The 24,000-nt window shown below is 43.7% G+C and overlaps 1 protein-coding gene across 2 annotated transcripts in view; it reads right to left on the bottom strand.

Moving 5' to 3' along the window:
* Positions 1-14,178, bottom strand: part of DSTYK (dual serine/threonine and tyrosine protein kinase) — a 62,147-nt gene extending 47,969 nt beyond the window's left edge. Inside the window, exon 1 of one of the 2 annotated variants that reach the window (XM_030561560.1) lies at positions 13,727-14,178. In XM_030561560.1, coding sequence (XP_030417420.1) covers positions 13,727-14,003 — 277 coding nt within the window. In that variant the 5' untranslated portion in view covers positions 14,004-14,178. Of the gene's footprint in view, positions 1-6,167; positions 7,201-13,726 lie in introns of those variants that run through there. The other variant, XM_030561561.1, reaches the window with a different exon arrangement.
* Positions 14,179-24,000: the final 9,822 nt, after the last annotated feature.

Here is a 24,000-nt window from a genome sequence, read left to right on the forward strand (position 1 = left end):
ACTTCTCTCTCCTCATTCTCTAGCAACTGTGCCCAACAAAAAGACATAGTGGAAGATGCCCTACGCCAGAAAAGAAGAATTGTTACAATGCAGTGTTTGTAATGGGTTGTAGAAACAGGAAAGATTAAGTTCTCTAGCTCTAAAAGAAGCATGGACAACCTAACTATCCATGAATAAAACGGGCATCATCAGAGTTCAGGACAAAAGCCTTACACCTACAGTAAGCATGTGAAGGACATGCACAAAAAGGTAGCGTTTAATTCATTTCTTGATAGTAATTTCCTACTACAATGCAGTACTTAATGCATAATTGCAGAATATGGGAGCCTTAATGCACTATTGATATGTCAAATTAAGTGAGACATGACAATTAGGAGAGGCAAGTTTCAGGAAAGGGTACAGCAAAACTATTTATTTTTCCTTGTTGGTCAACTCACATAATTTACATTCCTGCTGATACAGAGCAGCTAAAATTCAAGGCTAGCCTTCAATTCAAGTCCTGGCTTTAGACAGCTTTATTTCAGTAAGGTTTCATTTCTACAACACAGGCCCAACATTAAAACAGGAAAGGCTTCCACAAACCATTTTTTCAGTGAATCAATTCCCTAAATCTAGATTCAGGTAATTAGCAGATGGCATCAGTGAAATTCTGATAAAACAAAATAAACACTTTTTTACATGATGGTAGCAAAATGCATGATGTTGACAAGCTGCAAGAGGCTTTGTTCCTGAACAAGTGAAATGCCAATGCCATACATGAACCAATCTGGTTATCTTCAGAGGTATTTGTTATTCTAGATAAGCTTTGTGTAATTTTAAACTCAACAGCTGACAGATTTTTTTTAAGTGTTTACATTAGTATTGCAAAAGCCTTGTTAGCATCTAAGTAGTTTTCCACATGAGCAGGCAGATGCTCTTGGCCCCTTATTGAATTGTAATTTATCCAGCTCTGAGAAGTAGGCAGAGACTTGCCATTAAAAATTTTGCTCTGGCACCCAGCAAAGAACCTTATTCGCATACCAACTAATATACATTTAGTGAGTGACCTATAATGGTGAGAGGGAAGCAGTCACAGAAGTGACCCAACATTGCCAGTGGGCAAAAAAAGCTTGTTAACTTAACATCTGCTACTTTTCAGTCTGCAAGTTTAAGGCCTTTGTGTGACACAACCCACTACCACTTTACAAACATCATACACTGTTATTTTACATATTATAGTAAAAGCAGCAGTTCTCAAACTGCGGGTCTGGACCCCTAAGTCTGTCACAACTCCATTTTAATGGGGTCACCAGAGCTGGCTTAGACTTGTTGTGGCCGAGTCAAAGCCCAAGCCCCACCACCCGAGGCCAAAGCCTGAGTGTTTCAGGCCTCCATGTTGAGACTTCAGCCCCAGGCAGGGGGACCTGTGACCTTGGCACTTGGGCTTGAGCTTTGTCTCACTTCTCCCATCCCCCAGTCAGTGGGACTTGGGTGGGCTTAGGCTCCTGGGGTCTTGTAGCAATTTTTATTCTCAGAAGGGGGTCACAGTGCAATGAAGTTTGAGAACCCCTTGTAAAAAGCAACTGCCCTACAATGACCTGCTTAAAAATAGTCTGTTCTGACAGATCACTTGCAGCACAAGATTGGTACAGAAGAGATGTTGTTTGCATCCTGGCCATCAGATATTCTGCCCTAAAGTTACCTTTGCTTCCGTTCTGTCATTTGTGGTGTGCGTTGTGATATAAGACAACCTAGAAGCAGGAAGTTTAATAGCTGCCTGGTATCTGTGGTTAAAACCTCTGCCACAATAATAAGTCTGAAGAGTACATTTAAGAGAAACGCAGAGCTTGGATATCCAGCTCATCTACATGAGAAGATCAGAGCAAGGGCTATTTATCTTAATTACAGATTCATGTCCAAAAATAAAAAGCCTTCCCAGGACTTCTCTTGCATCAATACCACATTTTACTGTAGGAACGTTATATAATTGCTGCTCCTAGAAAAATCAAGGAGAACAAGCCAGGGTAGGTTCCAAAATGCAATTCTTTAGGGAAAACAGAGTGCCATGTTTATGGATAACAAGTGATGCTTAATTGTCTGATTTGTAGTTTGAGAGTTAAGATTACATGCAGCACGACCTAAATTAACTTGGTTTTTCCAATAGTTCACAGACGCAGACCATTAATCACACCAACATCTTATCTAGTGAGCTCTTATAAACCCACTAGCAACGGCTTGTCAGTGCCTGGTTGGTAAACGTCAAAGGAAGGGACAAAATGCTGCAGAAATGATGCCACCTATTTTGTCACTAACACCCTGTCAATAATGAAGCAGTACCCCATGCCAAGTGGTTGCTGTGCAGCCAGACAGGGCATTGTGGACTTAACTTGTAGGTCTCAAACACCGAAAAACTACAGAACTCACTTTCTGCAAGAGTAGGGAGAATTGCCCAGGTGAGTAGTTTGCTCACCTAATAATTTCCTTTTGAGTTTCCACTGGATATGGACTTCTACTTCCTGCTCTAAGTTACTATAGAATGGTAGTGTTTAAACATCTGTTGCATCCAAGGATCTTCACTTCGGTGGCAGGTCATGTGATTCCTGTAGGTATCACTTAACAGAAGTTATGTAGCATTAAGGACAATAGGAAACAGTTAAAAAGAAAGTTGGCTTTGAACACATTAGAAGTTTTGATAAGGAGATCTAAGGAAGTTTTTCATACATCAAATTGAACCAGACATGAGTATAATATTCTGGGGTAAGTCGACCTAAGTTATGCTATTCTAGCTACGTGAATAAAAGTAACTGGAGTTGACATACCTTAGACTGACTCACTGCGTTGTCAACCCCAAGCTGCGTCAACAGGAGAAACTCTCCTGTCGACTTCGGTACTCCACCGGAACAAAAGGAGTAAGGTGAGTCAACCTGACTGCAGAGCACTCCCTGTTTAGCGAGTCTTCACTAGACTCACTGAAATCGAGCTTTGGTCTCCGGTAAGTGTAAACGTGGCCTAAGACTACATGTTTCATGGGCTGCACTTTCAGGAAAGTGCATTGACTCGCTAAAAGTACAGGAAGAAAATCCACTATGTGGGCTTCAGAGTATTTCAAACTATTTATAAAAAGAGCACTTTCTATATACACAGTCTGTATCATCGTCGCCCTAGATATATGTACAAGAGTCCCCTTGATTGCAATAGTACCCACCAACAGTAGCTACATATAGGCATTCCAGGGCAAAATTTAGTCCTTTAAGAGTTAAGCAGCTCCAATACTGCACTAACATTCCTGGACAACAATTACAAATACACTTGCCCCCAGTTCCTTTATGCTTGTGTGCATACACAGCATTTAAGTCAATCTTTTCCACAGAAAAATTGTTTAATCAACTCGGTATAAAAGGTCGTCAGTAGACTCTCTAAAAAGCCACCATAGACCAGATGGCCAGTTAGTAACACAAGTGAGGTGTGTGTTTTTGTAACAGGTTTGCTATGAAGGGAACCTGCTTAAACCAACAGCTATTGTGTTCATCACCTCAAATCCTGAGGAAACAATGAGTCCTCTGATATTAGTAATATTGGGAAATATTTGCCAACTTAAGTCTGTTAACATTTAACAAAGGCTATTGTTTTAGCCCGCATTACAATACCTTTCCATTAATCTAATTTACCTAAGATCATTCAGATTAGGGGCAGCACAATTTGTTAATTAGGTATTGAGCATCTAGGCAAAACAAAGATACCAGGTTTACCTGTCCATAATTCAGATTATGGAGTGTACAATAGCAATGGTCAAGAAGTCTTACTTTTAAGAAAAAAAAAACAAAAACAAAAAACAACATACCTTTCCACCATAAAAGTGAGGCTCACAATATGGACACCCCCACCCAGCTACAACACTTCCCCATCCCTCTCCAAACAAAGATTTGACCCTGAAAATGGAAGAATGCTCAAAACTCCATGAGGGACTTAGCTATTGGGACTTATTTTACACAGATGGCCCTCAATGATGGGTAGCAGTATAGAAGAAATGAAACATTTCTCAATATTGAAAAACTTGAAGCTGTATCTTGAATACCAAAAAAGGTTAATCCTGTGTTTTATGTCGTTCCAGAATTCATACCCACAATAGACTAGCTTCAGCATTAACTGCATTGAAAATTTCAGCCAACTCTGGTTAGCAGCTTGCAAGACATTGGGTTTGAAAGTTCTGAGACAAAGCAAGAAGTGAATCATATCTTAGCATAGTTACAGACCTACTGCACCTTAGATTGGAATGCATCCTTGTTCTACCAAGGCCTACCATGAACATATCAAACACACTGCATACAAAGGCACCACTGCAGCTGCAACACTCTATACAGCAGGACCTTGTGAAGACATTTTCAAACAGTTTGTAAGGATTCTTCCAGACTTTCTTTGACTAGTGCAGAAAGCTATCATAAGTAGACATATGCTCTTGCACACTCACCCACACACACACCAAGATGGTTACAATACAGCAGCCTAACGAAGATTAATTACTGAGTAGATGAGAAGATGCCCGGTTCTACAAGCTTATAGATTCTCATCCTTCTTCCTGCACATAACATCCATAGCATCCTTTCAATAAGTTAATTTGTTACAGTCAGTGTAAGTGATAGGGCCAGTGAATTAAGTCCACTACCATAATACATGCCAACTCTTGACTAGAGTATGCATGCTCAGTGCAAACTTGGAACCTACACCATAAACAAAAGACATCCATAGCACATCTGATACCAGTCTACCACCAGGGGCTTAATTATGAGGGTGCTTTCTGTGCTGTGTCTACACTGGATTGAGATGGCAAAACTCAATTCAAACAAGCCTCTAAACAGTAAACTCACTAAGGACAGTCCTAGAAATATAAATAGGCTTGGAAAGATTTGATTTTTATCAGTAATTGTTAGTAAACGTTGATTTCACCATATACACAAAAAATATTTTTAATCAATAACTGAAATTTACAAACAGGCAAAGAAAGAAAAATGCGACTTGAGAACTCAAAAGTTAAGGAAATTTACTTTATATATTTTGACATGTGACATGGACTTTTCAAATCTCAATGTCTACAACTGTTGTCACACACACACTTTCCCACAAATGTGAAAATTTACGTCAATAAAAATAAGGGGGGGAAAACAAGTCTGGTTTTTAAACAACTGAACATTTAAATTGATAAAAATAAAAATGACTGATACTACTGATGATGATTTTTAAGCAAAATTATAAAAACAAATTAATTCTACCAAACTGAAATATAAACTGCACCAGATAGTACTATTTACCATATCAGAGACTGAAAGACACTTGGGGCAAAGAAAACAAAGGTAAGGTTCACACAACACTCAGAGGACATAGATGCATTGGTCTACATAAAAAGGGTTAAGGATGATGGGGGAATCTGAAACCTCAATTGTTATAATAAGTCACTGGTACATCAGATAATTTCTAAAGCTATTTACTAGGAAACTAGTAAACCAAATCCAGAGTACTGCGGATGATGAAGTACATCTACGGCAAAAAGCAGTTACGCTGATTTTACTGGGGGAATTTACACCACATCAGTTGATGTTCTAGGACAAACTTCAAATAAGTACCCAGTGGGTAGTTTCCAAACACATGGGTCCTATTTAGCTTTTTGATGAAAAATGGCCAATTCAGGAACAAGGGAGTCTCACCAAAATGGATTTTATAAAATTCAGTCACAACTACTTGGCAAAACGAGTCTAGTTTGCTTAGAGTATTTTTTCACAGGTTACAAAACAACTTACACATGCACTCATCCCCTTGTAAAAAAAAGCTAGAGTTTCTGCCAGACACTGTACTTGCACTGTCCTTACATTGGCGTCTTTGACATTCACTTTTAGAGATCATTAGTGCATAAATAGGGCAGAATTTCACCTTTACTCTTGCAGTTATCCATTTCTATGCAAAGTCAAGTTGTGCACTACCTGTGGCTCATCTCATTTCAGAATACAACTGTGTTCCCTATACTGCCTGTTTTAGTTTTGTAAATCAAGCAATACAGAATTTTTTAAAAGCATCTTTTTTATATTCTAGGCACCCAAGACAGAGGTTAAAAGGATAAGTGAAGTCATGAAGAACATATCAGTTCCACAGCAAACCACAGGAGTTCAACACGCCTCAGTAATAAGTGCTGTTTTTACCTTTTTTGATTAGCTATTCTGTAGATTTCAGTATCAGTCTGGTGGTCCAGAGCATGGAAAAATTCAAACACTTGAAGCCACAATCCTTAAAAGTTCCTGAAGCATCCCAAAGTACATATAAGGTACCCGCCTCCAGCATCAGAGAAACTGGATGAAGAAGAAATCATTAAGATTTAAGTGAATAAGGTCCACCAGAAGAGACTTCACTGTTTCTACCAACTTAATCTCTCCTACTGCTCCAGAATCCAAGAAGAAGAGATCCTGGGTCTGTAAATACTACAGCAACTGAGAGATTTTCATTCATGGGCCACCTAAGCATATGGTGCCCTGAGAGCCTTTGAATCTGCAAATCTAGAGTAAAATTAGATGACAAGATTTACTGGAGAAAGGATATTCCTCATGGTTAGTATTGCTCATTTGCCATGCCCAAAACAGCAGTTGTGCCCCATTTAAAACTATTTTACTGCTACTAAGTTTACAGAACCACTCAAACCCTGACCAAAGCCAGTGGCTCATTTGCTAAGCAGAGGTAGGGATGATCCCGGTTCTGAAGGATTCACAATCTATTAACTAATGAATTGGCTGCACAGCAAAGATGAAATCTAAGGTCACTCACAAATTTGGTTTGGGGACACTGGAGGGCAAAGCACTGCAGTCAGTTACTCAAGGTTACATTTTAATGGAGACAGTAAGCTATGGGAAACAGATAACTAATTCTTTCAAAGGTCAGTAGTGTACAGAAGCTAGAGTTACAGTGTGTATGGGTGTAATTTTCCTCCTATCGGGAGTGGTGAAAGCTTCCTAAAAGTGGGGGGTCACCAGTGCCCAAACCATGCCCCCCCCCGTTGCTCCTCTTCACCACCACCCCCATCTATCGTTCACCTTAATGGCGGTAAAAGTGGTGGGGCCACGGCCCCCTGACCACCATGTTCTGGTACCCCTCAACACAGCAGCACTATGGAGTTGAAGAGTTCCAGCAAGGGGTATTTCTGCCTTGTATGGAGCAAGTGCACCCCTTTGATCAATTACATAATTTATAATAAAACTACATAGATTGAGAATGCCTGAAGTGCCCTTACCTCTGCAAAATCATTTTGCAGACATCTTTTAAAAAAAAAAAAAAAAGACCCAGCAACATATACATACACATGTATTTTGCTAATCAACATGCCAAAGCAGATTCTCATAAGAGCAACCATGACTATACTGATAACGTGGCCACTGTCTTCATGGTATGTGGAGTTCAGCTCTGTCTACACCTTATCTTGAATCATAGTAGCCACAACAGCATTTCTCTCATCTATACATTGAGCCAGAATAGTGCCAAGTATCACCCAGCAGGTAGTCGAATAATCCTTTAAAACTAGTCTCTGTGTTAGGGACCTTGTTTTCATATCTTTGCCATCTCTTACCACACTGGGGTCCTCAATCCTTTGGGGATTGCTGCAATACAAATAAAGCAAGTGGTTATTTTAAGCATGATGTGTAACCTTGTTAGATGAACAAGAAGCAAAAACGTTTATTAAAAGAGCCACACGGCAAGCATTCTGTGGTAGCTGTTTAAGAACTCTTTCCAAAGAGTAACTTCAATAGTTGTATTTGCCGCATTGTACAAAGTCAACAGAACATCAACTGAAGCTGTTTTACACTGGTCAGTCCTGAAGCACTGATACAACTGATCAAACCAATTTCTGAATTCACCTAGATGCTTATATACGAAAAAAGGAAAGTAGCTGAACTTCACAAGAGGGTTCAAAGTAAGACATAAAAACAAGGAACCCAGGGTGAGCGGTTTTAGGTTTCAGAATGATATAGCTTTAAAATACACTGTTGGCATATTGAAGAGAACAAAACTATTTACTGGACGACCAGATGGAAAACAACAGGAGGGTGAGCTAAGCAACTCAAAGTAAGAATAGGGACATTCGGCACCATGGCAGTTTCAAAGTCTGTTCTCCAAAACAGTGTCCTAGGATTTCCCATCCTTTCCACACCAGTCCTATTTCAAAGTTTTCCCCAGCTCTCATGGTATGGTAGAGTCTTGTATCAGAAGATTTCATAAGGATGCTAAGTCTAGAGTAAGAGAAACAGTTCCTCAAATAGTAAAAGGGGTTTTTAGTACCTATTTACAAGTGCATCCCTGGTTACTTTATTTAATTAAGTGAAGTATGTAGCAAAGCCATGAACGCATCTCTTTGCGAAGTATGCTGTGTTCTTCGCTGTTTATTTTGTTGAGTTACCGCTGAGATATAGTGTAACTACTGCTGCTATCCTACCACATATGCCAACCATGCTATGTTCAAGAGCACAGCGTTCCTTATTTAAGAGCCTCATCTGCTCGCTTCCATTTACTCACCTTGACAGCAACAGCCATTCAGATTAGTCCTCCATCCCACAATTCAATTAGATCACATTCCATTCCATGCAGCACCTGCAGGTTTTGCCTTTTCAGATACTCTAAGCCAGGGGTCAGCAACCTTTCAGAAGTGCTGTACCGAGTCTTCATTTATTCACTCTGATTTAAGGTTTTCCGTGCCAGTAATAAAATTTTACGGTTTTAGAAGGTCTCTTTCTGCAGGTCTGTAACATACAACTGAACTATTGTTGTATGTAAAGTAAATAAGGTTTTTAAAATGTTTAAGAAGCTTCATTTAAAATTAAAATGCAGAGCTCCATCTGGACCGGTGGCCAGGACCCAGACAGTGTGAATGCCACTGAAAATCAGTTTGCATGCCACCTTTGGCACACATGCCATAGGTTGCCTACCCCTGCTCTAAGCACTACTGGTGCCAAAGCACTCAAGTCCTGATTACTGCATGGTTTCACTTTGGTACTAATTTTTAACACAGAGTTACACAAGGCATCTCTTCTTTTTAGTTTCCATGTGTATTTTGCAATTTGTTAATCATTGTTCAGTGCAGTAGACACAGGGTTCAGTTTCGTAAGGTGCACGTTACACAGAGATCAATTAAGATATCTCCTGTTTATCAGATGGAGCAAACAGCTTGCCCCATCACCACTGCCAAAAGGGTACCAGTTTTCAATCAGAGTTATGGCAACCCTAAACTACCCTTACTCAGTTGTCTAGTGAGTTTTATTTTGCCATTTCTTTACACACAAGAGTAGAACCTGGTAGCATCTATAAACCTCTGATCAGAACCCCTGGGAGATTCCATTATGTAAAGACTTTATATGAAACATGACGGCTAGTGAAGTCAGAAAGAGGAACAGCCAGAGTTTCGTACAAGCAGCAGCTTTAACACTGAAGAACGCTAATGAGAAGCCTCTCTTTAGAAAGATTTTTTCCTTGCAATAAAACCAGAGTGGAAATTTCTTGATACACGTTTATCTGGGACAATGTTTTGTTATTAAACCAAAGACACATGAACAGTGATGCAAAAACAAAGGTGTTCTCGTTTTAACAGTAACTAGCATAATCCAAGCTTCCACCCTCAAGTTAATTTTGCTTGTATTGCTAGCAAAGAAATTAGTTGTCTTAGTGCTCAGTGCACACTGGGTAGAGGAGACATCCTTTCAATCTATGATCCATCATTTGTCCATTACCAAGAGCTTTCAGTGGTCACCCTCCTAATCGCCAGATGTTTTAAGGTTTGTTTTAAAAGTCTTTCAAATACAACATGAAAGACAGGGCTCAGGTCCTACAACCAGCCAACCATTATTTTAACCTCCCTTTCCAATAAAGCCAGAATGGCTGCAATTCAGCTTAACAGATACATTTGATATTGTTATAGAACAAGGTGAAGGCAACCTAACTTTTAGATAGCTTGCTTCCCAGTGGCTTATTTGGGGCCAGGTATTTCTATAATGTTATTTTATAACACTGGCTGCCATGATAGTGTTCTTGAAAACAAGCCAGGGATAGGTTTGATTTTTTTATTATTTTAAAGACCTCTTTGGATAGTATGACCTTATAAACTTAGAAAGTAAATTAGAAGTGTAACTTTTCAGGAAGTCTCTCTCAACTCTGGACAATAAAGACACTAGTATGTTTTACTTCCTGATTCCCATGCACTGTACAGAATGCTACAGCATTTGAGATGCAAACTCTGCAAGGCAAGTGCTTTCTTGAAAAAAATCAATAGGAGCTGTGCTCCTTGATTCCTAAGGCACTCTAAAAGTCTCTCCCCTCTGTTACAATTAGGTTCTACAAAACATGAGTTTGGGCACTAAAATATTTTTTTCTTTTAAACATTTTAACCAGAAGAAAGCAGCCCCAAAATTTCAAATCTCACACAGATATCAGCTTTAGGCACCTATCCTAGAAACACTTTAGCACACGAAATAACATTATGGAAGCAAGTAGTTCCAGTCAACAAAGTTGATTACTCGCATGCTGAGATAACATGCAGGACCATGACCTTAGCATGCCTGTGTGCAACAGATGCTCATGTCTTATCATAACTTAAGATATTCTTATATCTACAGCTGCAGGATGTTACACAGCCACTGAACAAAACTGCAGTTCTGGACCAGTTTTTTATGCTTTATACATGGCCACAGTGACTGCTTAACAGTCTGCGCAGGCATTCTTTGCAGCCTTGATATCTAAAGGCCAAGTGAACTGATGTTCAAAACTAGGTAGTCATGCAAGGGCTCAAGTTGGAATAATACTGGTTATTTGAAATTTTACATTGTTTTTCAAGCAATTTAAAGGGAAGAAGTCCTAACATTTATGCCCTAAATTGAGAGGTTTTTAAACAAAGTTTAACATCCAAATGGAAAAAGTTGACATTATATAAGTCAAAAATACCACTGAATACAGTTTTTATTTGTATTTAAACATTTCTCTTGGAATGTTTGCAAACCAAATGCTTTCAGTATTGTGACACTGCACAAATCACATCAAAGCTGGCTAAAACCAGAAGTGAAACTGATTGATTTGTTTCCTATTGCCTGGGAAACTAAAAACAAAACTCACAAAACATAGAATGTAAACAAAACACATCCGTGGTAAGCACTAGGTTAATTTTTTAGAGTAGCCCTTTCAGTCTCAAGTGTTCTATATAGAACAGATTTTATTTTGAGTGTGATAGATTTTAAGTCTCACATTAACTGATTTTTATATCAGGATGTTTAATATTTGGTGCACAAGGCCTATTGACCAAAAAAAGCTAAGAAAAACTTCATGTACACTTCAGGAATTACTTCCGAGTGCATGGAAAGGTTTATAAAGCCATTAATTGCAGTAGGTCCTTCTCATAAAGATAGTCCCTGGAAACTGAACTTCTACATATCATAAAGATGTTTGTACCATGATTGTTTACAATTGCTCATAGGTAAAAAAAATGAAACATGGTTACTTCTGAGAGCTCTTACTGACACAAACTGCACTGCACAGAAACCATTCAATTTTACAGTAATTGCAAAACTGCCACCAACCAGCAGCCATACTCACCTAGCAAGAACCTCACCTCCTTTAATTTACCAGCACATCTCACCTTTTGTATCTATGCCCCCTTATAACACAATTTCCTCCTCACTACTCCTCAGCATGCTCAACCCTTTCCTCTTTACTGTACATCTCTCCATATGTCTCCCCCACCCACATCCACACTTTCTACCCCATTATTGTTGCTCCAACAGCCCTTACACCAGCCTCATAAACCACTTACTCTGCCCAGAGATCAGCCTTATGCTCCCCTAGAATACACCGGCCCTCCCCCTCAGCCATGCCCCCTCGCCAGCTCCCCCCCATACACTGCCCTCCCTGGTCACGTCCCAAGCCCTGCTCCCTCCCCACCCCTGCAATACACTTCCCCTCCCTCGGCCAGCTCCCTCCCCACCCTGCTCCCCCAATACACTGCCCTCCCCCCGGCCAGCTCCCCCCAATACACTGCCCTCCCCCCAGCCAGCTCTCTCCCCACCCTGCTCCCCCAATACACTGCCCTCCCCCCAGCCAGCTCTCTCCCCACCCTGCTCCCCCAATACACTGCCCCCCTCGGCCAGCTCCCCCGATACACTGCCCTCCCCCGGGCCAGCTCCCTTCCCGGCCAGCTCCCCCGATACACTGCCCTCCCCCCCGGCCAGCTCCCTTCCCACCCTGCTCCCCCGATACACTGCCCTCCCCCCGGCCAGCTCTCTCCCCACCCTGCTCCCCCGATACACTGCCCTCCCCCCGGCCAGCTCCCCACCCTGCTCCCCCGATACACTGCCCTCCCCCCGGCCAGCTCCCCACCCTGCTCCCCCGATACACTGCCCCCCCCCCGGCCAGCTCCCTCCCCACCCTGCTCCCCCGATACACTGCCCTCCCCCGGCCAGCTCCCTCCCCACCCTGCTCCCCCGATACACTGCCCCCCCCCGGCCAGCTCCCTCCCCACCCTGCTCCCCCGATACACTGCCCTCCCCCCGGCCAGCTCTCTCCCCACCCTGCTCCCCCGATACACTGCCCCCCCCGGCCAGCTCCCCACCCTGCTCCCCCGATACACTGCCCCCCCCGGCCAGCTCCCCACCCTGCTCCCCCGATACACTGCCCCCCCCCGGCCAGCTCCCCACGCTGCTCCCCCGATACACTGCCCCCCCCCGGCCAGCTCCCCACCCTGCTCCCCCGATACACTGCCCCCCCCCCGCCAGCGCCCTCCCCACCCTGCTCCCCCAATACACTGCCCTCCCCCCGGCCAGCTCTCTCCCCACCCTGCTCCCCCGATACACTGCCCCCCCTGCTCCCCCGATACACTGCCCCCCCCCGGCCAGCTCCCCACGCTGCTCCCCCGATACACTGCCCCCCCCCGGCCAGCTCCCCACCCTGCTCCCCCGATACACTGCCCCCCCCCGGCCAGCTCCCTCCCCACCCTGCTCCCCCAATACACTGCCCCCCCCCCGGCCAGCTCCCTCCCCACCCTGCTCCCCCGATACACTGCCCCCCCCCGGCCAGCTCCCTCCCCACCCTGCTCCCCCGATACACTGCCCTCCCCCCGGCCAGCTCCCCACCCTGCTCCCCCGATACACTGCCCCCCCCCGGCCAGCTCCCCACCCTGCTCCCCCAATACACTGCCCTCCCCCGGCCAGCTCCCTCCCCACCCTGCTCCCCCGATACACTGCCCCCCCCCGGCCAGCTCCCTCCCCACCCTGCTCCCCCGATACACTGCCCTCCCCCCGGCCAGCTCCCCACCCTGCTCCCCCGATACACTGCCCTCCCCCCGGCCAGCTCCCCACCCTGCTCCCCCGATACACTGCCCTCCCCCCGGCCAGCTCCCCACCCTGCTCCCCCGATACACTGCCCCCCCCCGGCCAGCTCCCTCCCCACCCTGCTCCCCCGATACACTGCCCCCCCCGGCCAGCTCCCTCCCCACCCCAATACACTGCCCCCCCCGGCCAGCTCCCTCCCCACCCCAATACACTATCCCCCCAATACACTGCTCCCCGATCCCCCTACAGTCACACACACTCTACCTCACAAGTCCCACCTCTGCTCCCCACCCCGAAACCCACCTTTGCTCTACACAGACCCCAAGCTCCCCACGGAGGCTCCACCCCACCCCTTGAGCTACCCCTCCCCCCTCTGAACCCCATCCCATAGGTGCGCCCCTCTCCCGGCTTACCGGCCTGCAGCGCGCTGCCGCTAGGGGCGCTGTCCCTAGAGCCGGGCGTGGGGAGAACGGCCGGCGGCGGCTCCTCGGGCCCGGGGGGCGAGACCACGATGGGGAAGGGCTGCCCCTGGGAGTACTTGATGTCGCGGAAGAACTTCTTGGTCTCCCGCAGGTTGTGCTGTAACCGCGCCAGGTGCCGGTTGTAGTGGCCGAAGCCGCGGCACAGCTCGCGGATCACTCCGCCCCCGCTGCCGTGGCCCCTGGTCGAGGGGGCTCCTCCGCCGTCCATGTCCTCCAGGTCCGTTCCGCTATCCCAGCCCCACCCTGGAGGAGACTCCGCCGCTGCCAGGCTGCTGCCTCGGCCTCCTTCTCCGCGAGCCAACAGCGCCCCGCGGCCGGGCCCCGCCGCCTTCTTCACTGGCAGCGCCGCGCCGAACCGCAGTGCGCCCGGAGCGGAACCTTTATCCGGGCGCCGCGGAGGGAAGGGGGAGGCGGTGGGGGGAGGACCCCCAAGCCGCAGTGCACCATGGGGATCGTAGTCCTTTTCGTAGGGTGTTCTGCGCGTCTGCCGCAGGGCACTGTGGGAATTGTAGTCCTCTAGTGGGGACGCGTTTGGGACGTCTTTGCTGCGGCTATTGCCCAAGGTGCACCATGGGACGTGTAGTCCTTTGCAATAGGATTCCTGACCAGCTGCTGTTGAAGCTGTGTAGTGCCGTCGCCACGCGCCTTCGGGGGTGTGTGTTCCTCTTGGTGCAGGGCCGGCCTCTTCGTGTGGGGAGAGACCCCTGTGGGGGGCGAGGCATCATCCCCTTTCTATGGGGAGAGAGGGCAGATCCTCTTGCTGTGGGGAGAGACACCTATCGGGAGGCACATCCCTTTTCTATGGGGAGAGAGGGCAAATTCCCTTTGCATGGGGACCTTTATAACCTCTATTTATTGGGGCGGGGGGGGGGGTGTAGAAGGACACTTTCCCTACAGGCACGTTACCCCATAGCTGTCTACCAGAGAGTTTCTTTCTCTGGAGGACCTGGTATTGGACACTGTCAAAGATGGGATACTGGATTAGACGGACTACCAGTCTGAGACAGTCCAGCAATTCCTATATTAAGCTACAGCGCAACAGTGAGTAAAGGGGATGGGAAGTCTTAGCGAGGACACCAGGGCAAAGATGAGGAGCTGCATCCTTACAAAAACGGTGACAGGAACTTTTAGTGCACAAGCAGAGCACAAAGAGCCTTGAATTTAAAAATGAGAAAAAATGCTTTTCTATTCTCTGCTATATCGGTTCTTATAGTGTGCTTATCCCCATAGCATCAGAGCACCTTCCAGTAGGGCAATAAGCGACATGACTAACATTTGTCACATGTGGTTTGTTCTTTCTCTCATCCTCTTCCCAGAAGGAAAAATTGTGTGTGCATTACGGTGTTTTATTTTGATAGAGTTTTTGTTGGTGGTGTTTTATGAACAAGTTGCCACCTAAGATGTTTAATAATATTTTGCTCTCTTCTCGCACCTTTCATCAAACTACTTTACAAACACTATTTAAAGTCGCAGCTAATTCTCAATAGGCAGAGCCTTTTCTCTGCATGGAATCCCATGGACATTGTAGGTTAGAGATCTGCCCATAATTTGTTTTTGCAGGATCAAGGCCTAAATCCTACAACAGTTCCTGTGAAGCAGGTAAACAATATTGTCCCCCTTCTGTTCTTGAGGAACTTGGGGCAGAGAGGTCCTGATTCAGCAGTCCTTCCCTCTACAGTTAAACATTTGTTTAAGCACATGCTTAGGTGCCATTGTCATAAGCTAAGCATGTGCTTAGCTGTTTGCTGAATAGGGATAGACTGAATCACATACACCTCTACCTCGATATAACGCTCTCATAGACTTATAGACTCTAGGACTGGAAGGGACCTCGAGAGGTCATCGAGTCCAGTCCCCTGCCCTCATGGCAGGACCAAATACTGTCTAGACCATCCCTGATAGACATTTATCTAACCTACTCTTAAATATCTCCAGAGATGGAGATTCCACAACCTCCCTAGGCAATTTATTCCAGTGTTTAACTACCCTGACAGTTAGGAACTTTTTCCTAATGTCCAACCTAAATCTTCCTTGCTGCAGTTTAAGCCCATTGCTTCTTGTTCTATCATTAGAGGCTAAGGTGAACAAGTTTTCTCCCTCGTCCTGATGACACCCTTTTAGATACCTGAAAACTGCTATCATGTCCCCTCTCAGTCTTCTCTTTTCCAAACTAAATAAACTCAATTCTTTCAGCCTTCCTTCATAGGTCATGTTCTGAAGACCTTTAATCATTCTTGTTGCTCTTCTCTGGATCCTCTTCAATTTCTCCACATCTTTCTTGAAATGTGGTACCCAAAACTGGACACAATACTCCACTTGAGGCCTAACCAGCGCAGAGTAAAGCGGAAGAAGGACTTCTCATGTCTTGTTTACAACACACCTGTTAATGCATCTCAGAATCATGTTTGCTTTTTTTGCAACAGTATCGCACTGTTGACTCATATTTAGCTTGTGGTCCACTATGACCCCTAGATCTCTTTCTGCCATACTCCTTCCTAGACAATCTCTTCCCATTCTGTATGTGTGAAACTGATTGTTCCTTCATAAGTGGAGCACTTTGCATTTGTCTTTATTGAACTTCGTCCGGTTTACCTCAGACCATTTCTCCAATTTGTCCCGATCATTTTGAATTTTGACCCTGTCCTCCAAAGCAGTTGCAATCCCTCCCAGTTTGGTATCATCTGCAAACTTAGTAAGCGTACTTTCTATGCCAATATCTAAGTCGTTGATGAAGATATTGAACAGAGCCGGTCCCAAAACAGACCCCTGCGGAACCCCACTTGTTATACCTTTCCAGGAGGATTGGGAGCCATTAATAACTACTCTCTGAGTACGGTTATCCAGCCAGTTATGCACCCACCTTATAGTAGCCCCATCTAAATTGTATTTGCCTAGCTTATTGATAAGGATATCATGAGAGACCGTATCAAATGCCTTACTAAAGTCTAGATATACCACATCCACCGCTTCTCCCTTATCCACGAGACTCTTTATCCTATCAAAGAAAGCTATCAGATTAGTTTGACACAATTTGTTCTTTACAAATCCATGCTGGCTATTCCCTATCACCTTACCACCTTCCAAGTGTTTGCAGATGATTTCTTTAATTACTTGCTCCATTATCTTCCCTGGCACAGAAGTTAAACTAACTGGTCTGCAGTTTCCTGGGTTGTTATTTCCTTTTTTGTAGATGAGCACTATATTTGCCCTTATCCAGTCTTCTGGAATCTCTCCCGTCTCCCATGATTTTCCAAAGATAATAGCTAGAGGCTCAGATACCTCCTCTATTAACTCCTCAGGAGCCAAAAAATCTTACTGCATTATAGGTGAAACCATGTTATATCGAACTTGCTTTGATCCAACGGAATGCGCAGCCTCGCCCTGCCCCCCGGAGCACTGCTTTACCACATTATATCCGAATTCATGTTATATAGGAGTCACATTATAGCATGTACTTAAATATTTTGCTGATTTGGGACCAGAGAGATTGTGAGCCACAAGGTGTGATGCAGTATGGGAATTCCTATGTTCCTGCTGAAGACCCACTGAGTCAATTGTCAGAAGGTGGTAATTGGAATGACATGATTTAAAGGCCTGAAACCTCATGACCTGCTAGAAATATTTTCCTTATCCACCAAAATATTTTCAGTACCGATAAAGCTTTTTCAGCACTCATTTTAGACCAGTGATAAGAAAGAAATATTAATGAGAGCTCGTGTAATGATGATAAAATGAATCACTTAAAAACTCACTCATCATTTTTGTTTTTAATTCTCACTCACTCGAATTGCCCAAGTTTGACAATCCGAGGTCCTGCAGTTCATCTCAGAGTTAATATTAGCACAGGTCTGAAAGGGGAAGGTTTCACAGTAGCTTCTCTTGTTTTGCCTGGCTTCTAGCCAGATCTGTCATTCATTTACTTGCTTTCAAGGCACCTTCACCCAGAATTGAAAGATAAAAATAATAATTAAAAAAAGAATGACATCAATAATGATGAAGATGGTCTAATCATGATGATGACCCTTTAAAAAATTTTTTTTTTAAATTAAGGTTATTATTTATTGCCAAACCCATCTACAGTGATTTATGTCACAGACCTAGACAGCTGTAAAGCAATTTCCACAGCTTCCCTACCTTGTAAAGAACAATTTGTTTCTTTTACAGTATTCCATTGCAGTCTTGACATATTGGTAATACCATGTAATTCGTTTTCCATTTGCTGTTTCTGCTTTAGCATTTAGCATTCTGCCTTTTAATATTTCTCCCAATTTCTGTCAACATGATAGTTCAAGAATCTGATCCTACATTCTGGGGCACCTGCTCTCTTTGCTCCTTCTTCTGCCATGTGGTTAGAGCCATCTTAGTAACTTGTCAGTATATTAATGAACAAACTGGTTTTACTCTTATATTTGTGGATTCATAAGTATTCAGCCTAATGAAAATGTTTGCAAATTCCAGAAGTTTCACAGATGTTAGCACAAATGACTACTGGAAAGTGTATTCATTTTTCATCATTCTCTAGTTTAAAAAGTTCATTCAATCAAACAGGAGAACAGTACCATGTGACTTAGACAATCAATTACACATATAACCAAGAAGGAATAACTGCAGTGAATCATTGGCAGACAATTCAAAGGCTAAAAATTGTCCATCCAAACTCTTCGGTGCTTACTTACCATTAACTAACTTGTTCACTGTAGCTGAGATCAGTTCATGACTGGTTCACAAGCAAAACAAAGAGCTAGATTTGCCACTAATATTAGTGATAGGAGCAGGGATAGCTCAGTGGTTTGAGCATTGGCCTGCTATAAACCCAGGGTTTGAGTTCAGACCTTGAGGGTGCTGTTTAGGGAACTGGAGTAAAAATCTGTTTGAGGATTAGTACTGCTTTGAGCAGTGGGTTGGACTAGATGATCCCCTGAGGGTCCCTTCCAACCTCAATATTCTATGACAATGAATTCAAACAGCTGTATTGATGATGCCAAGTTTGGAAAGAGGTGGCTAAAAATCCTTTTGCAGTGTTGCAAACTCCAAATGCTGAAAAATCATAACTTAGGCTCCCCAGATTAATTAGATTGTCTTAGAAATCATGAGACATACCAAAAAAAATAATTGTGAGGTTCTTTTTGTCTTCTTGTTTTGCATCCTTTAAGGTGCACACAGGTCCTAATCTCAAGCTTTTCTCTGCAACCTAAGGGCAAGAAATGTACTTTCTAAATGAAAGTTGTGATTCTCACATAATTGTGTGTGTCCAGCTCCAAAAGCATCCTGTGAGACTCAATAAAATCGTGAGTGTTGGCAGGACTGATGATAGCGGTTACTGAGGAGAGTCGCTGATAAGAGTTGGCAGCACTTTGTGTTTTCTCCTTCTCATCTCCAAATGATAGTCCAGTGACTGGACCTTGCAAGGGATGGGGAATAGGGTCTGAAGTGGATATTAGTTCTACTTCTTCCAAAAAAAAAAAAAAAAAAAAAAACATGCAAAAAACAAACTGCATGCTACTTTTGGGACCAGAAGTCTGTTTTCAGCAGACTCCTAAAGGATCTTTTCCTATAATAAAAACAAAGTGTAGCAGGGCTATTCCATGTACCAGACACATGCCTTGTGAAAAAGTACATAATTGTCCTAAGGACACCGTGTAACAGCATCTTCAAAGACACCACTGTATTTGCCCTGGTGATGTTGTCCACCAAGGCTATTCTCAGTATTTAGGGCCAGATTCTGATCTCAATTATCTGGTATGTATCTAGAATAACTCCATAGATTTCAAAGATGTTACTCCAGATTTACACATATGTAACTGAGAGCAGGATGACCAATTTCCCATCTGAAAAAAAGAAAAAACAAAACTCTTTTATGCCTTCTCCACATTTTCTTGATCTCCTTCCATGCCCTTAGGCCCTTGTGGTCTCTGTTGAGCTGAAATAAGTGATTTGTGAACAACTTATCCATAGCATTACATGCGATTTTTATGTGTGAGAATGTGGTTCCCTTTTGATGTATCATTTCCTGCTGATAAAATACTATTTAAATGTGCCCTCCTCCCTACTCTTAACCTTTCAGTCATAAGATCAGCTTAAGCTGCACTTTTCAACTGCCACAGTCACTTTTCTCTCCCTGGTTCCTTTTCTTTCCCAAAATATTGAGCCAAATAGTTGGCACTGTCCATGAGCAGAATTTTGGAAGGCTGTATCCCAGAAAGGGGCATGGCCCTCTTTGCTGTGCATGCTAAAAGGGCTTATGGTTGATGGGGCAGGTGAATTTGCTGTTCTTTGGTGCTGCTATAGTACGGTCATACTTCAGAGAGAGAGACTTACTGAATAAACTAACTTGCAGTTTTTTTCTGAGAAAAGAATGGTGGAAAATACCTTGCATGTAATTATTGACTGTTCTTTTAAAATCATATACATTTTGTTGCCGTGTGGTTGATAAAAATAAAGGCTGCAGATTCTATCTGTCTCTCTGCACATCACCATAATATATAGATGCTAGCATTTCAATCACATCTATATATTCCATGCTCTTTCCTGGCATCTGAGCTGCTGAGGCCACAATACCCCTCAGAAAACTCCTGGCAGTTGTTTGAGTGTTGTGATTCTTTTCCAAGACTGCAGAAACTGACCATGGCTCCACAAAGCAAGAATCCCACTGCAGTTCCACAAACCAATGAGATGTACTATACATCAGGCTCTTTATGATCAGATAAAAGTCAGTCTATATGTTTGACTTGATCTGTGGTATCTCACACAACAAAGGGCACTTGGCATCTTTCAGGAAATGAGAGTAGAGAAGAAATATTGAGCACCCATTGCAAATGGATGTCCTGATCCCTCTTAATCTCTGGAGTGCCAGATGCAGCTAATTGGCACAGATCCTACAGATGCTGTTTCCAGTCAAATAGAAAATGTGTCTAATAAATAAAAAATTCTCCTTCACACAAACAATCCTTTATTTTCCCATGTGTTTATTTAAAAAAGATATGCCCAGTTGCTAGGATTTTTATGAAAACAGTACAACCTTGTGTGGTGATGTAAATTGTTTATGGAGGCTGGAATAGTTCACAAAGGATGAAATTCTCCCCCGTGCAGAGTGATGGCATGAGGCCTGTCCAGCACTTGAATCCCATTTAAGTCATATTTTGAGGGTTCAGGTGTCACATAAGTGGTACGTATGCTTTTTGCTGGCTTTCTGCACTGGGACCTTCACCAATATACTGCATCTTCAGTGTTTAGTCCAGATCATGCAGCCATTGAGCCTGATGGTGAGAGGTGGAATGATGGACAATTGAAGCAGCAGGTTCTCAGCACTTCTCAGGATCAGGGCTATAGTGTATTAATGTTGTGCTGTTTAGTGGTTAGAGCAGGTGCCAGGGAATAAAGGTTTGTGGGTTCTGAGTGACTGCACACAAAATAACTAAGGCACAGTACGGGGAAGTAAAGTTGTCTGTAAAATGAATATAACAATACGTAGCCCACAGGTGTTGGGAAGTTCACCTGGTTAATGTTTATAGACTCCTTTCAGATCTTCAGATGAAGGGTCTGTAGGAGAACAATGTATTATAGTCTGCTTAAATTTTATACCTTAAAATTAAAGAAAACTCCCATATTTGTGAATTTATCAATCAAAGCTTAATCCTACTCACAAGAAATTAGCCTCAACACCCAAAAAAGCCTATTCCATACCCCTGTCAATAAAAGGGCACCTTTGTTCATTAAGGTTTTGTGTTTGACAAAGAGTAACTCAGGCATGCTAAACCTCATGCAGATGAACTAATGTGCTTATGCAGCTATATCAGGACAGAGTAAAAATAACTCTTTGCAGAAATAGTCCAAGCAATGAGACCACCTACTGGATCACATCTGCTGTGTGCTGAAATAACATACATCAGTAAGAAACAGAAGATAAGAAAAATGCTGCAGACAAGATGAGAAGGTTTCATACTGATCATGATCCATTTTCATCTGAGCTTTTCCTTCTTGATAAAACAGGACATCTGTGAGCTACCCAAACCATTTTGTTTCATTAGAGTGAATCAAATTACCTGTAAGCATTCAAATAAGATAACGTTAGAAGGCCATGTTCTGAGGCTCTTAATTATTTTTTAGCTCTTGAAGTCATTTTTAGCCATTGTACAGGAATAAGGGCTGAGCAAAATATGACTAAGGACTTCAGAGTTTGGTTATAACATCTTCATTTATCCATTAATACATGGAATCAGTACTACTACTGAATGTTACCTTTACTAACACTGAATAGCTTCTTTCATCCAAAGATCTAAGTGTTTTAAAAACACTAGGCCTCCTCCCGCATTAGGGTTACCAACTATGATATGCAAAAAACCCGCTACTCACCCTTACCCAAGGAGGCAAACCTGGCCCAACCACAAGGCAATTCTACAACTCCCCGCCCCCTTCAACAGCCACTTATAGTATCTAGAGAAATATCATAGATAAGATTGAACAACATAATTCTTATTTAAACTGCAGAAATAGGAACCCTGCAGCATCTTTAGCTAGACACAGACACTTAATATTAGATATCCCAGTGTATTTAATGCAAATCTTTAGACCCTGGCCAATCCATTAAAAACAAACAAACAAAAACAAATACACATACACACACACAACCATCCAGGCTGGTCAAATACTGCCCAGGTGTTCATCTATCCTGCATACTTTGTGCATCCAAACTCCTGTTGACTTCACCCCAATGAGTGACATCCCCCTTTTACAGAGAGGCTAAGTGACTTGTCCAAGGTCACATAGTAAGTCACTGGCAGAGAAAGTAAAGCCCTTTTGAATCCAGACCCTGGGCAGGCAAATTTTTTGGCCCGATGGCCACATCAGTGAATAGAAATTGTATGGTGGGCCATGAATGTTCACAAAATTGGGGTTGGGTGTGGGAGCGGGTGAGGGCTCTGGTTGGGGGTGCAGGCTCTGGGGTGAGGCTGAGGAGTTTGGGGTATAGGAGGGTGCTCTGGCCTGGGATCAAGGGGTTTGGAGAGTAGGAGGGAGATCAGGGCTAGGGCAGGGGGTAGGGGCATGAGGAGAGGCTCAGGGGTGCAGGCTCCAAGCAGCACTTGCCTCAAGCGTCTCCCAGAAGCAGCGCCGTGTCCCTTCTCCAGCTCCTATGTGGAGGTGCAGCCAGACAGCTGTGCTCGCTGCCCCATCTGCAGGCACCGCCCCTGCAGCTCCCATTGTAGCACCAGAGGGGGCCATTGGAGTGCATAGGAGCCAGAGCATGGCCATGTCATGGCTTCTGGGAACTTCATGGTACAGCCCCCAACCCAGCACCCCTGTTGGAGCGGGGCCAATCCGGATGATCAAGCCCCCAACCCAGTACCTCGGCCGGAGCACCAGAGCAGAGCTGAGCTGCATGGGAGCTGCAGGCCAGCTTAAAACAGCTCGTGGGCCGTAGTTTGCCCACCCCTGCTCTAGACACAACACCATGTTCCTGAATCATTAGATCAGTAAGAGGTTGTTGTAGGAACATAGGAATTGTCAGATTTGCTCAGACCGATCATCCATCAGTACATTACCCTGTCTCTCGCAGTGGTCACTGCCAGATGTTTCAGAGGAAAATGTAAGAACCTGCAGTTGGCAGATGTGGGACACAATTTTCTCATATAGGTCTCATGCTGTTCAATAAGTAGAGATTGGCTTAAACCCAGAATAATTTATGATTAAATATGGTTATAGTTATGCTAGCTGGTAATTCATCAGAATGTATGCATGTTTAGTGCTACTGTATCCTCATCTATCTCTCCCCTTCCTCATTCATCCAGCCTTTCTCCCTAGGACATCCCAAGTTCAATGAATTCACATTCAGGCAACTGGTGGTGATAAAATGCAGTAAAACATTTGTAACAAAATACAAAACTGAACAGTTCAAGGGTTTTTCCCAATTTCCTTTCAAGGTTAAAAGTCGGCCTGTCTTGGCAAGACATTTTTCCTTTATTCACAAAGTTTTGTTTTAAAAAATGGCCTCACTTTCCACAGAAAATAAGCCAGTCTTTGATGAAAAGCAAGCCAATCTCTTTGGGGAGTGGGGGTGGGTAAAGATGGCTGTCTCATGAAACACCATGTGAAAAAGTGAAACTTTGTGTGGTTTGGGTACAAAAAAAAAGGCTTTTAATTCAAAGTGATACTGATGCTGTATTTTGCATTTTTCAGTATCTAGGTATGTAGTAAGATGGCAGCAAACA

This window comes from Gopherus evgoodei, chromosome 4 (assembly GCF_007399415.2).
Source record: "Gopherus evgoodei ecotype Sinaloan lineage chromosome 4, rGopEvg1_v1.p, whole genome shotgun sequence".
NCBI lineage: Eukaryota > Metazoa > Chordata > Testudines > Testudinidae > Gopherus > Gopherus evgoodei.